The sequence below is a fragment of the Choristoneura fumiferana genome, chromosome 6 (genome assembly GCF_025370935.1).
Source record: "Choristoneura fumiferana chromosome 6, NRCan_CFum_1, whole genome shotgun sequence".
NCBI classification, from domain to species: Eukaryota; Metazoa; Arthropoda; class Insecta; order Lepidoptera; family Tortricidae; genus Choristoneura; species Choristoneura fumiferana.
The window spans coordinates 4442459-4456071 of record NC_133477.1 but is presented as its reverse complement, the minus strand read 5'-3'; the positions used below and the strand labels follow the sequence as shown (position 1 = coordinate 4456071).

The 13613-nt window shown below is 35.8% G+C and overlaps 1 protein-coding gene across 2 annotated transcripts; it reads left to right on the top strand.

The window, feature by feature from the left end:
• Window positions 1-135: 135 nt before the first annotated feature.
• On the top strand, window positions 136-13612 carry LOC141428862 (diphthine methyltransferase). Of its 2 annotated transcripts, XM_074088903.1 has the most exons (7): window positions 136-341; window positions 524-715; window positions 1234-1246; window positions 7505-7628; window positions 7990-8448; window positions 8852-8987; window positions 9714-13612. In XM_074088903.1, the coding sequence occupies exons 2-7, from the start codon at window positions 528-530 to the stop codon at window positions 10024-10026; spliced, it is 1233 nt and encodes a 410-aa protein (XP_073945004.1). In that variant the 5' UTR covers window positions 136-341; window positions 524-527; the 3' UTR covers window positions 10027-13612. The 2 variants fall into 2 exon arrangements, with proteins under 2 accessions (XP_073945004.1, XP_073945003.1); XM_074088902.1 differs by lacking the exons at window positions 524-715; window positions 1234-1246 and having other exon boundaries at window positions 7487-7628.
• Window position 13613: the final 1 nt, after the last annotated feature.

Sequence of the window (13613 nt, the reverse complement as noted above, 5' to 3'; positions counted from 1 at the left end):
ATAGCAAGTAAATAGTATTTAATTTTCTGTTATTTGATTTTAAAAAGTACCATACGAAATAAAAAAATATATTAGCTATTTGGCTGTATCTGTTTTGAGTGTAAGTCATTAATTAATTTTAATAAAAAAAAAGCTGTATCATCTTGTCAATGTGGTGATAATTTGTGTTTATTATTATAAAAATTGTAAAATACGGGTTTTACCGTAAAAATAATTTCCTTTTACAGAAACTGTATCACATTCCGTTATAATTAACATTAACCGCTGTAGTTTTTACGTTTTGTCACTAAGAAAACAGCCGTTTCTTTCCTTGTCTTCGGCTCTGAAGGTGCTCGGATTAGGTATGTCATACATTATCTTCATTGTAGACTAGAATTTTATTGTTTTACGCGTCGTCACGTTTTCGGGATATGTTTTAAGCGCGATTGTGTTATTTGGTAGTTAGCTGGGTAAGTTTTTCGTTTCTGCAGCGTCTTATTTCCGTCTCTTTTGTTTTCCTAAGTGTCGTGCTTGTTAATTTCAGCGCAATGGAGGCTATGGATATTCAGGCGGTGGAATCGAAGCTGAGTGACGTTACGGTCACGGCGATACCTATGAGCGGGAAGAACGTGCACAAAGAGTTGGGTCACGGCGGCAGCAGCCACGCGACCATATCCACGGTGCCGGCGGCGTCGCCCTCCTCCAACGGGAAGGACAAAGACAACGGCACCTCCAAGTATGCTCAGCTGTTGGCAGTCATTGAGGAGATGGGTAAGGAAGTGAGACCCAGCTACTCCGGCAGCCGTAGTTCTGCTGAGCGTCTGAAACGGGGTATTGTCCACGCCCGCATCCTTGTCAGGGAATGCTTGATTGAGACAGAGCGCTCTGCACGACAGTAAGCCATTACAGGCCGAAACAACAGTCAATTTATTAGCATACCTCAGGAACAAATTGTTTATGCAACTGCAATTAATAAATGATAATATAAGAAAAGGCAACAAATTCACAATGCTGAGACATCTTGTTGCTGTCCAAGGAAATGGGTGTGTGCTCCTATACAGCCCATAACATAAATCTCACTAGTAAAAAAATCTTCCTTGGATACTTATAATAATTGATCTAAGCTAAAATCAACTTCAGGGGAGAGTATTTGTGGGCCGAAACCTGAGAGTTGTTCGGATCACATTTAAAATCAAGCCAGTTGAAGGCAGATCTCTACAGCTATTTAAATGAATGATTTTATGAGCAATACAGCATTAACATACCTGTGTGAGAATAAAGGCCACTCACAATGCCCAATTCAAGCTGTCACAGAAATAATGGATGGTTATTTATTGCTCATGCAGGAGTCAAAATAGATTAGTGTAAGTCTCAAGTATACTAATAATAATACTTCTTTCCGGTAATGTGTCCCTAACATGTGAAGTTAGTAGATGTATTTCGCAGCAGTATTCTAATTCTTCAATTAATTTTTGTAAATGTTACCAATACAATAGCTCTAAGATTTTTTTTAATTGCACAGATACATTATGTGATTATATATTTAGTAACACTCTCAATGTGGAGTGGGAAGCCAATAACCACAGTTTGTATGTATTTAGTTTTGGTGGGTGCGGTTAAAGTACTGCACATAGTGCAAAAATGCACTATGCGGTTAACTGAGGAGATTTAGCACAGTGTCTCATTCTTAAGTGATACTCTGAAGAGGGACAGCGCATTAAAAGCTTGCAACTAAAAGCATTGCATGTTCTTGCAAGTAATTGTCAACCCAGAATGAATGTCAATAATTTACAAACTAATAATCCAAACCCTCTTGTAATTACTATGATTTGAATTATCAGTTTGTGCATTATACACTAACCGCACCCATTTTGCAGAGTAAGAATAATGCTGCCACTACAAAAAAAGTTAGGGTCTTATTTATTAGAAGTAAAAGGAAAATATAATTCAGGGTACTTAGACTAAATTTAAGAGATTTAATTTTGAAAATGTGATTTACCTCTTAGATTTCTTAACTTCTGTGAGCATAAAGTTAAGCAAAGTGAATGCAAATCAAATTTGAACATGTATTTTCTGATTTTTAATTTCAAGTATCAGCATTAAACATTCAATATTGAAGAATGCTCAATGTTTCCGATATCTGGGAACTAGAGATACAAAGTAGTTTAAACTGTGATCTAAATCATGAGGGGGGAGCAGCCAGATGCTCACTCAAAATCAAATAGAGGGTGGGTTGCACCACTATTCAGTATACTGCAGAGAGTTGAGAGCAGTGCTGAAGAATATTTATAATGAATCAGTTGCTCTTTTGCTACCATAATGGGGTACTAGTGCAGTCCCTGTAACCTCAATCCCATTAATCTGAAAATTAAGATACTCCTCATGCCTCATGCGCCTTTGCATACTGAGACCTATTGAGTGTGACATTGTATCTTAATGTTCCCCATGAAGGCAACTCTGGCATATTCATGTACTCGAGCCTTGTTAAAATATTAGATAAAAAAAAACTCGTCATAGTGGTGTATCAATATTTAACGTGCTTTGTTAGATTGAGTGTTTAATGCAGAATACAATGCAGGTTCTTGAGTCAAAGTATATTTCGCAGAGTAAAAATAAAAACAATCTTTTCATTTAATTTATAGTTTTGCAGTTTGACATGGTTTACATCTTTAGTCTGGAAAGGGTTAAATATGCTATGAAGAAAGAATAAACTGAAGATGAATGTTAGTTTCCAGCACTTTATCTCATTGCCAGACTTACTGTTGATTATTTAAAAAATGACATTTAGTTGAATAGTGATAACTAAATTAAGGAAACTGGCAGTTGTTTCCTATTACGAACATAACTAGCTTGTAACAATTTCTGCTTCAGTCCTTAGCTTCTTTGAGTTGTTTCACATGTCATGATTATTTTAAAGGAAACTTAATAAAATGTTATCCAACTAATTGTCACTACTTTGACGAATCTCAAATCAATATGTCATCAAAATTGACTCTTGAAAGAATGTTCGTAAAGTTCACTCAGTAAAATTATCGATTTTGAGATACGGGCTTTTTTCAAAGTAATGATGAAATATTACTAAACAACTGGCAGTAAAAAACTAGCAGTAAACAAAATGACAGTTAAAATATGTAAAAATATTCAGAAGGCACCAGACACATTCTTGTGTTTGCTCAATGCTACCGTCCAGTTGCAGCATTTAAACATGTGCATTGAGATGGTTGATGCTTTATGAGTATTTCTACTTAAACAGCTGAAGTCAAAATATACTTCAGTACTGGGCTGCAACTAGAGATTAATTGGATATAGTTGCTGTGTTTATCTTAATGAAACATTACTCAATTCATAATAGTTAAGACTCGAGATAATACTGTTTAACTGTCCTGAAAAGCCAGGCTGTGATCGCAACATTTATTGTGACCATCTACCTCAGACGAAACAATATATAAAATAAAATATTATTAATGTTTAATAAGCATATTTTAAGATAATCCTTTGGTATTTTGTGATGTTGATGTTTCATGATATTTATTAAACCTGGCTAGGGAGGGGGAGAAAGGAATATGATCTGATCATTGATCAGGCGCCAAAACTGTACCACAATCTAACATCATTCATGACTTTTGGCTAAGCTTTCCGCTTTATGATTTTTTTTTAGTGAAAGCAATATTTATATGGCAATATTACCCTCAATCTCGCCATACCCCCATCATATGAATATTCCTGGTCGGATTACTTAATAATGCAGCCATAACTGTTACCTAAAGTAAATTACAACATACATAGATTGGCTGAATTGAAACCTTTTAGCGCAGTCAAGAGTCTAATCGTCTATCCTAGTATTAGTTGAAGAACCTCATTAATTTTCCCAGTATTTTGAATTGTATCTGTTTTATAATGAGACCTGGGGCGCAGGGTACAATTTCATGATAAAGTGAATTAACTAATACTAATTTGTGCTGATTGCTAACTAATTTGTGAACTTTATAATGCAACTGGCCCCATTAACATGAGTAGTAAACAAGCTGAGATATGTGGTGCATGGGAGAAATTTGTGTCTGTACTCCTGTCCAGTGGTGGTGTAGAGGAATGCTGAGGACCTGGGTTGTATTCCCAGCGCTGGTCTCGTTTTTCTGGTTTTTCTGTACATCTATGTTTCAGTTTGTATTTTCGATATGGATTTTACGGGATGACCGTAAAAGTAACAAAATTTGAAGTTGAAATAAAAAATACAAAAAGACTCCAAAACCAATCTTAATGAGTAATGACATTAACACCCGAATGAATACAATTAGACACTGCCTAAAATGTCTTTTAATGGGCTGACATAATATCGAAATAATATATATCATAATTTTTTACGTTTTACAACTCTGATGATCAACAATACTTACATCTACACTCGAAATTATGTATTTTGGGAAAAAACTTAATATCTTTCTTGTAGCTACTGGGTTGCATGGAAATTACAGATCAAGTCTCTCCTCATTACACTACATGGTCCCTCTGTTAGGCATGAATTCGGATTGAACTCTCACACAATGTTCAGCAATTAATGACTAACTGTACTGTACTGTAAAATATTCCTCTAAGGTGCAAATTCATTTAACAATTTTCAGTCAACAGTGTTATTTTGTACCAATGTTTTATTCCTTGTTAATAAGTTCCATGCACTGCACTCGCCTTTATTTTACAGGTCTATTATAATTAAAATTAACGATTAATTTAGCATGTTTAATTATTTTTGGCAAAATAATCCTCAACTAACATCACTGTTTAACATTGGTAAAAAAATATTTGACACAAAATGGATATGTTAAATGGAGCGCTAGGTACTCGAGGAGTCTAATATTGATTGAACTGTATTAGTTTCATATGCTTAGCCACAAATTAAAAGCAATTATCTTGATATTGTACTTTAACACATAAGTTTGTTCCCATAGTCAATGCTCAGCTAACTTGTGTTTATCATGGTAAAAGCCAATCATGTGACCTCAAATTAGGTTAACCTATTATAAGATGAAGTGCTCATTGTTTGATAATTTTGAATTAGCATTAAGTTGTATATATTTTAAATTTTAATTACTATTTCAGAAATTTCTAGCTTTGTTGAAACGTTTCAATGATCTTCTATTTTTATTTTTGTTATTTTTACAGTAATTTTGTCGCTACGAAAAATCAGTAAAATAAGTAATTTGTCACTAGTGACATCTAGGTTTTGTTTATTAAAAACTTGTGTTACCACTGTCGATCTTTTGATAAACAAGCCCCGGGTCAAGGAACCTGATTATCAAAAGCTGATCTGTTTATAAACGCTCTTGGAATGGTGCAACACTAAAATAAAAACTGTCCAAGTGCGAGTTGAGCCAGCGCACCGTGGGCTCCGTACAGAGGCAAAAATACTATATACCTAACCCACATCACACTTTATAAAAAAATGGTGTTCGTGTACCCCTATTCATTCTCAAATATCTATCCAACGATACCCCACAACATAGGGTGGAACTAAAAAAAAACTACGTGTATGGGAGGTACTTTAAAATTTTTTTTTGTTTTTTTTTCTTATTTTGCCACTGCGGCGTGAATGATATGCATATTCATGCCAAATTACAGCTTCCTAGTACTAACGGTCTCTGAGCTTAGCCACGGACAGACAAACAGACATGGCGAAACTATAAGGGTTCCTAGTTGACTACGGAACCCTAAAAACTGACTAAGTAACTGTTAAGTTCATAGAATTCAGCGCCAAATAGACAAACTACAAAGTTTAATTATTGAGGTAACTTAACTAACTAATCCCTGGGTTGGTTCAGTAAGCCAATCAAAAGTGTGTTAGATCTATCCACAGAGAACTCACTAGTGACATCTATCTTGCATATTTTTACTAATGTTTCTACAAATCTTTTCAAATGTTCTTTGTACATTTTATGTTTACAAGTAATTAATTTTATTTGGAGCTTGTGTTTGAAGTCATAGAAGACTTGAAAGCGTAGGTATATAAAGTTAGTAAAATAATACGGTTGTATAAGATCTGGAATCACGAGCCGTAGCTAACGTTTTGGTCCAACTGCCGTAAATATGTATACCTTTTAGTATAACGCTAGCTTTAAGGAGAAATTACGAAATAGTGTTTAAATTGATAACATAAGTTACCATTAAAGAATAAAGTACTTACTTGAATGTTATACTTACTAATCGTAATTCGAGTCCACTTCATTCGATATTTTTATAGATAGATTTTTTCCTGTATGTTTTTTCAAGTTTTAAATCAAATCTTACTGATATCGATGTCGCCAACTGATATTATATGTTATTGCTGTTTTATGACTTCTCAAAGTTTTCAACGTATTTATAAGTAATGAACCATGAAACAGTACAAATTTTTAGCAAATTAAATGTAAAGAAGTGTGAAATAAATGTTGAATTCATTACAGTTTATGAGAAATAGCTATAGTCGGCTGTATTTATTCATGTATGGACATATTTTTATTATTATATTAATATTAATAAATGGGTTTAAAATAGTAGGTATGATTTTTTTATTTATCATGTGATTTTTTTACCAACCACATTTTGGTTCTTAGATAAAAATTTCCTCGTTCCAAATATCATACAGATAACCATCAGATATTTCAGAGCGGCCAGGGTGCTCAAAAATATCAGAACATGTACTCTATTATTAAGGTATTAGTTTATGTTTCGATATTTTTGATCACCTCGGCTTGTATAAACGGTTGCATGGGCAACATCTGACTAAAGAAATGAGAAATCTGTCTGATCCTATATGAAATTGAGTTAAAAATCTGTATACTTAATTATTCAGATAAGATGCTCGTCTATTAGTAGTAGAGGTGTACTACATGTTTCGAATCAATCCGTGGTTCATTGTCACGATGAGCTCGAATGATAAGGCGACCGTGAACGTTCACGTTATACCTTGACTACTTACGTGAGTGATCCGTGTTTGTGTACTTTGTTACGTTCGTGTCTCACGGTACTTTCAATTCAAATATAAAACTAGCTTTCATTATAAGTGAAGAGTTGTTGCAGCGATGGTGCTGATCATACAATACAGTCGCCATCATGTACAGTAACCCAATTTGATTCCTATAGGCTACCACACAACCTTGTCATTGTGACATTTTACGTGAACGAATAAGCTTAAACCAATAATATAAATTAAAATTATTTACTATATGGTAAGGTTCTATGTATAGTACTGGTGTGGCCTAGAAATCAATATGGTTGACTACATCGGACCTGTCCAGGTGCAGGTGCTCAAAAACATCTGGACGTGCACTTACTCTTGATAATATGGTGGAATTCAAATATTTTCGAGCACCCTAGACAGCTTCAACGTGCGTAGGTAATTATTATACGTGACGACTGTAGTACCTATCACAGCTTCACTGATTGGATGATGTTAAATATTGATTATGTAAAAGGAGTGTGAGTTTTTGTAAAGAAAACAATTGACGTTAATTTTCATTGTCCCGTTTTTTACAAGAACAAGATGGCGGTGCAGTGGAGTAGCAAATGGCGATGGAACACCGCGTACAGCGCCGACTCGGTGGAGTGGTGCCCTGTGGAGTCCTTCCAGGACATAATGGTGTGCGGGACTTACCAATTGGAGAAGAAAGATGAAGGAGGTACCTATTTATCTACTACTAGAGTTTACCCGCGGCTTCGCACGCGTATAAACTATTTGATCTGGTGGTAGTTACAATTGAAATTCCAGGATTTTACAAAATTCCTCTGGGAATTCCCAAAATTTATATCGTGGTCTTCATCGAGGTTGTGAAGAACAACTGTACAAAATTTCAAGACTAAACCCAGTGGTTGAAATTTAAAGATTTTATCCCTATCCCGTGGGAATATCCCCCTGCGTACGCCCATGAATACGCTGAGTCTAGTTTTCTCTTAGATCGATAAAAACAGGTATTCAAAAATGAGCTGGCGTGCGTACCGGGCGGCCCGGTTGCTCACTCACATTATGTTACACCTTTTCAGATCAGCAGCCGACGAAGCAGAAAAGGCTTGGAAGAATATATCTCTTTGAAATTAATCAAGATACCTCTGAATTGAACCCAGTCCAAACGCTCGACACATCCGGCATCTTAGATCAAAAATGGTGCTATCACACTATTAAGGGGTATCCGGTTCTCGCCGTCGTCACATCGGAAGGGCTACTCCAGCTGTACCAGCTGCTCGGAACCAACGGAATTCGCAATTTGAAATTGTGGATCGAATATTCTATTGGTCAAGACGTTTTGGCGCTGTCTCTTGATTGGTCGACGAATAAGGCTGCGTCGGACGAGCCAATGGTAGTCGTGAGCGATTCTGCGGGCAGCGTGACTTTGCTTAAGATCGTTGGTGCTGGATTTCAGAAGATTGAGACGTGGAACAGTCATGGGTTTGAAGCGTGGATTGCTGCTTTTGACTATTGGAATACCAACGTGTTCTACTCAGGTAGCTATACTATTGTTATTGTAATAAAAGTTCTGAAACCGATTTTGATAAAACACCATAAGAACCATCGCTAGAAAACCTGCTATCAAATAAAAAAAAACCGCATTCAAATTGGTTCACCCGTTTAAGAGCTACGGACAGACACACATAGCGGTCAAACTTATATTTAACACCCCTTTTTGCGTCGGGGATTAATGTCGCACGGCGTGACGTCATGCGGAACTTTAAAGGTGATTTGCCACCGGCGAGGCGAGACGAGAATTTAAATTTGTATGGCGCCTCGCCGGTGGAACCCTTCATTATTTGTTTAATTGACAAAAGAAAAATTACGTGTCCAATTTTCTAATAATGTAACTCATAAGACTATTTAGAGCATTTTAGGACACTGGCCCATTGTCCGTAGGAGGAGACGACTGCCTGTTCAAGAGCTATGACGTCAGAGTCCCCGACGCAGCTGTCATCACGAATCGTGCCCACGAAGCCGGTGTCACGACCATCAGGAGTCACGCTGACGTGGCGCATCAACTTCTAACTGGCAGGTCAATTATAATGGATAACCCTTTTCCAGGCATAGTGCATACAGCGACCGACGAAATGTGCACAAATATTCGACCTTATTAACGCATTCACTGCCATCTGACTTCCACAGGTGCCGTCGTCGCACATGTGCGTTCAAAATGTATGAATAATTATGACAGCGGCACTGGGCAAAGTTCTGAAAACGCATATGTGCGTCGGTGGCAGTGAATACGTTAATCTACAATAAGGTACAAAATCAATTGAAGTCGTCATATCATCATCGTTTGCATCCATGTCTCAGTTTGTATTTACGCTATTTATTTTATTTTTTGTAACGACGTATATTTTTTATTATGATCTCACTAATATTATAAATGCGAAAGTTTGTGTTTGTTTGTTACTTCATCACGTCTAAACCGCTGAACCGATTTATATGAAATTCGGTATACAGATAATTTGAGTCCCGGAGAAGGACATAGGATAGTTTTTCTCTCAGAAAATTGTATAGTTTCCGCGTGATAGCGATAAACGAATTCTACCCGGACGGAGTCGTGGGTAGCTGCTAGTTGGTAAATAATATAAAACTGTGATTCATATTGTAGTAGCGTAGGTATCTAAATTGGCGGGACCTGAAACAAGGTTAACTATTCCCGCCTCATTTTTTAGGGTTCCGTAGCCATACAAGGAACCTCTGACCAAGGACAGAGAGACGGCGCTACTCAAAAAACAATCGTTTGCCGTTTCAGTTACGACGAAAAAGCCCGTCTGTGGGACACGAGGAGTCTCAAGCGATGCGTCTCTGAAACGCCAGTGGGCGGCGGCGTGTGGCGGCTGAAATGGCACCCAACCGACCCTGGCACTGTCCTGGCTGCCTGCATGTACGGCGGATTCCGGGTTCTAGGTGTCAACGACCCCGAGATATCAGTACTTTGCGAATATCTAGAACATGAGAGCATCGCTTATGGAGCTGATTGGAAATTCAACCAGTCCGGTTTGGTGGCCACGTGCTCTTTCTATGATTGTTCTATGCACATTAGCCAAATTGACATAATACACTGAATTTACCTGTTCTGCTTTGGTTTATTCGCAATAGTTCCTTTAGCAGTACTAAACAGGACAATTAAAGAAAGGATTACTGTGAGAAATCCGCATCTATGATCCGGTTCGAAGGACCACTTATCACAACATAGGTTCAAAATAAAAATAAAGTTTCGTTTTAAACATGTTGTATTTCAATTTGCTTATAATGTCATGATAAATATAATTTATAACAATTACATACTTAATAAAGTAATAATTTGCCGTAAGTGAAAAAAAAAACTTACACCATTTACAAAACGAAGGCTTTGGGATGCTCTGATCTTGACTGTCCATGCGTCGAGTAAATTTTAAAAACTCTATAACTGGCCGATTCCTCTACCGTAAATTTGTACCTTAATAATTCTCTAAATACAGTCTATTTTCTATTCACTGGAATTAAAGTACACGATTAATTTATAATTTCACCGCACCCGTGCTCGCAGGCAGAAGATAGCTCCTTACACCCTCTTATACGAAAATGCCTTCTTTTGCTTTAGCGCGTCCGATATTGGAGGTACTGTAAGCTTACCATTTATAAAATTAAATGTACTATTCACTCGGCAGTTTGTGGGCGCGGATGCCACATCGCTACTAAACTAATGAATTGGTAACTACAGACAAGCTTCTTCGTTTTAGCGATACTAGGCACCAAATAAAGCATACCTAACATAGTCAAAGATTGCTATTTGTCCTAGTAACGCCATTAATGTTTTGTTGCTTCACCGTCGCTGATATAAATTTATTTCTTGATAACATTTGAATGTCAATTGTTTAGGTAATTTAATTACATCAAAATATAAAATAACGTTCATATTTGAATTAATCACTTTACAAGAAGCATATCTTTATGCGTGTACTACATAGACAAGGGTAAAATAAACTTGCTCGTCTCGAAAATATGTAACCCCATATTTAAGAGGTTGCATAGATTAAAAATGGTTACATATTTTGGAAAATTCAGATGCATGTAAATTTTTAACTTTGTAGTATTTATAATCGCTGCAATAATTTTTAATTATAGACAAACATACTAAGCTTGCAGTGCCTCTGTCTGGTAATCAGAACGCGTAAAGAATTTCAGGTATTTTTGTTACATTTTAAGCGTAAAATTCTTGGTACATTTAACCATTAAGTATAATCACTACACTTTATCGTGTATTTACTTTATCATCAACAACATACGACCGACATACCTATTATGAAGCTAAAAAGATAGTTGTAAAATTTTCATAGACCCCCAGAAAATTTATAATTTTTAAAATCACAAGATACTATTTATTAGACTAGTTTTTGATTCTAAAAATGGCAACAAAACACTTGTATGATTTACATAAAATATATAAAAATTACTAGAAGGTAATGCTTTTATTGTTACCTTTTAATATCACTGGATATTGTTACAAATATGTGAACAATTTATGTTTACGAGGTTTACATTTTTGAAACTGACGTACGGAAGCAGTACTTGTAACAACAAGTGGGAAGACCAGAAAATATTGCTTTCAGTATTAAGTCTTCAGCTCGTCCTTTGAAAAAAATCAATCAACAAATTGATTTTTAAATTAAGTCCTACAAATACGTTGCTTACAATATCAATTTCATACATACATTCTTAATGAAACGAATCGTATAACGGCCACAGTAGATTACTCAAGGCCGCTTTTCAAAGCTACAAATAATGTAAACCTCATTTCGACGTCAGTGTGAAATACTGTAATGTATTTGTTACGCTTGCCATACAATTATCTTCATAATTGGTGTCCTGATGCTCAAAATCTGTTATTTACATTCACATTAAACTATATTTACAAACGCCTCCGGCCATCCAAAATGGAGCTGCGAACATGTTATATTTACATACATTCTAAAATCCAGATTGCTAAAAAAATTACAACTATTCACTGTTAATTTTTAATGTATATGTAAAATATTCTGTACATATTCTTTATTAATTCGCAGATTTCGAAGATTGGGTAAAATATTGTTAACAGATATCTACAATTTGTCTATACATACATTGTAATCCTAACATCTAAAATCTGTGCGGTGCGCGAGCGCGTCGAGTGGCCAAGCGAAAGGTCGCCTTGGTAGCTTGGCAGTTAAAAAAAGTTTCCAATACATTTCAAAATGTAACATAAACTAATAAAAAATACGTATTACCATCGTACTATCATATATATTTTATTTGTACAGACAAACGTAGAAATAAATCTAAAGCTAGGCAATAATTTTTAGCCACACCTCAAACACTGCCAAATGCCAAACATCAAGAGCTTTGGCATTATACAGTCAACTACAAAAAAAGTTAACAAAAATATCTATACACGACCGTATCGTTAAGGCAATAAAGTCGTGTATACATATTATTGTAACTTCGCCCGTATCTCTTTGTAGTTTGACTATAATTTAAGAAATCATTAAAAAATCGTCTTGGTCCCCCTTCCCTCAGCCACCGACGTCGAACGGCGCTCACGCTCGATGAAGCGACAAGCGCTGCCTGGATATCAAAAAATAAACTCTTACGCTTTTATTGCTTACGAATCAAACGGCAGTATGAGACTTGGTTACTGTCAAGTAGCTTTAAGTGGAGACTGCACAGAGTAGGCACGCAAATGTTGGCTTCGATAAGGGTTTTCTGTCAGGTAGAATATCGCAAGATGGCGTTAGAATCGTGAGGTACATTTGACGTTAATCCTGCTTGAGATTGGCTCATTTAGTTACAATTACAATAGGGCATATGAGGCAAAGCTCTGCGCAGGGGACGACACTAGCGTAAACCTCCATGACAACGTTAGTTCTCTTTATATTTTTTCGCCATGATCATGACCAAAAAGTATTATAGAGTACTATAGAAATCATCATTGTATTTGACTATTTCTCAAAAAGTTATCCATTTTTAAATTTTTCAGTTGTCCACTTAAAAAAAAGCCTGACGCCATTTCATCATAAAAAATAAGTAATATTGTTTTAAAATATATACCAAACTTTGTGGTAAAATGTGGTGATAAAAAGTCAAATAATCTTTGTTGTTGGATCCAATAGAAGGTTTTGATGTAGTTACAAAATTACGATTTTTTTCCTCACAAGATTTCGTGCCGTTTTCCTGACGTCAAGAAATTTTGGATGTTTTATGTAGTTTATGTTTTATGATCTCGTCCTTAGGGTTTAATCATTTCTTGACAAAACTGATTTCTTGTCAATTTCATGACGGGAAAACTTTTTGAGAAATCCTCATTTATTAGTAACAAAATAACATGATATTTACATGGATAGTAACGAATAGAGCTATATTTCAAAAAAAAATATTGAAATAATATGATATTATGGCATTTAAGATACTAAAAAAACTTTTTACGGTTTTGTGCTTGTGCTGCACTCTGACGGCAGAAAATTGCAGTAATATTCCCTATTCAATCCCAAACGTGACACAAATGTCAAAGATGTCAAACGGAGTTCATGATAGTAATAGCGCCAACTATTCCATGACAGAAACCCTCGTCGCTTAGACATACTTTACTGAGCATATCTAGGCTACATCACGCGCTTAGTGACAAAACTTGCCTCCA

What these genes read in the sequence shown, in the direction of transcription:
- LOC141428862 (XM_074088903.1), top strand. Translation starts at nt 528, where the DNA reads ATGGAGGCTATGGATATTCAGGCGGTGGAATCGAAGCTGAGTGACGTT. An exon ending in GGAGAAGAAAGATGAAGGAG is followed by an intron (nt 7,629 to 7,989) that starts GTACCTATTTAT and finishes ACACCTTTTCAG; the next exon opens with ATCAGCAGCCGACGAAGCAG. An exon ending in TACCAACGTGTTCTACTCAG is followed by an intron (nt 8,449 to 8,851) that starts GTAGCTATACTA and finishes CATTGTCCGTAG; the next exon opens with GAGGAGACGACTGCCTGTTC.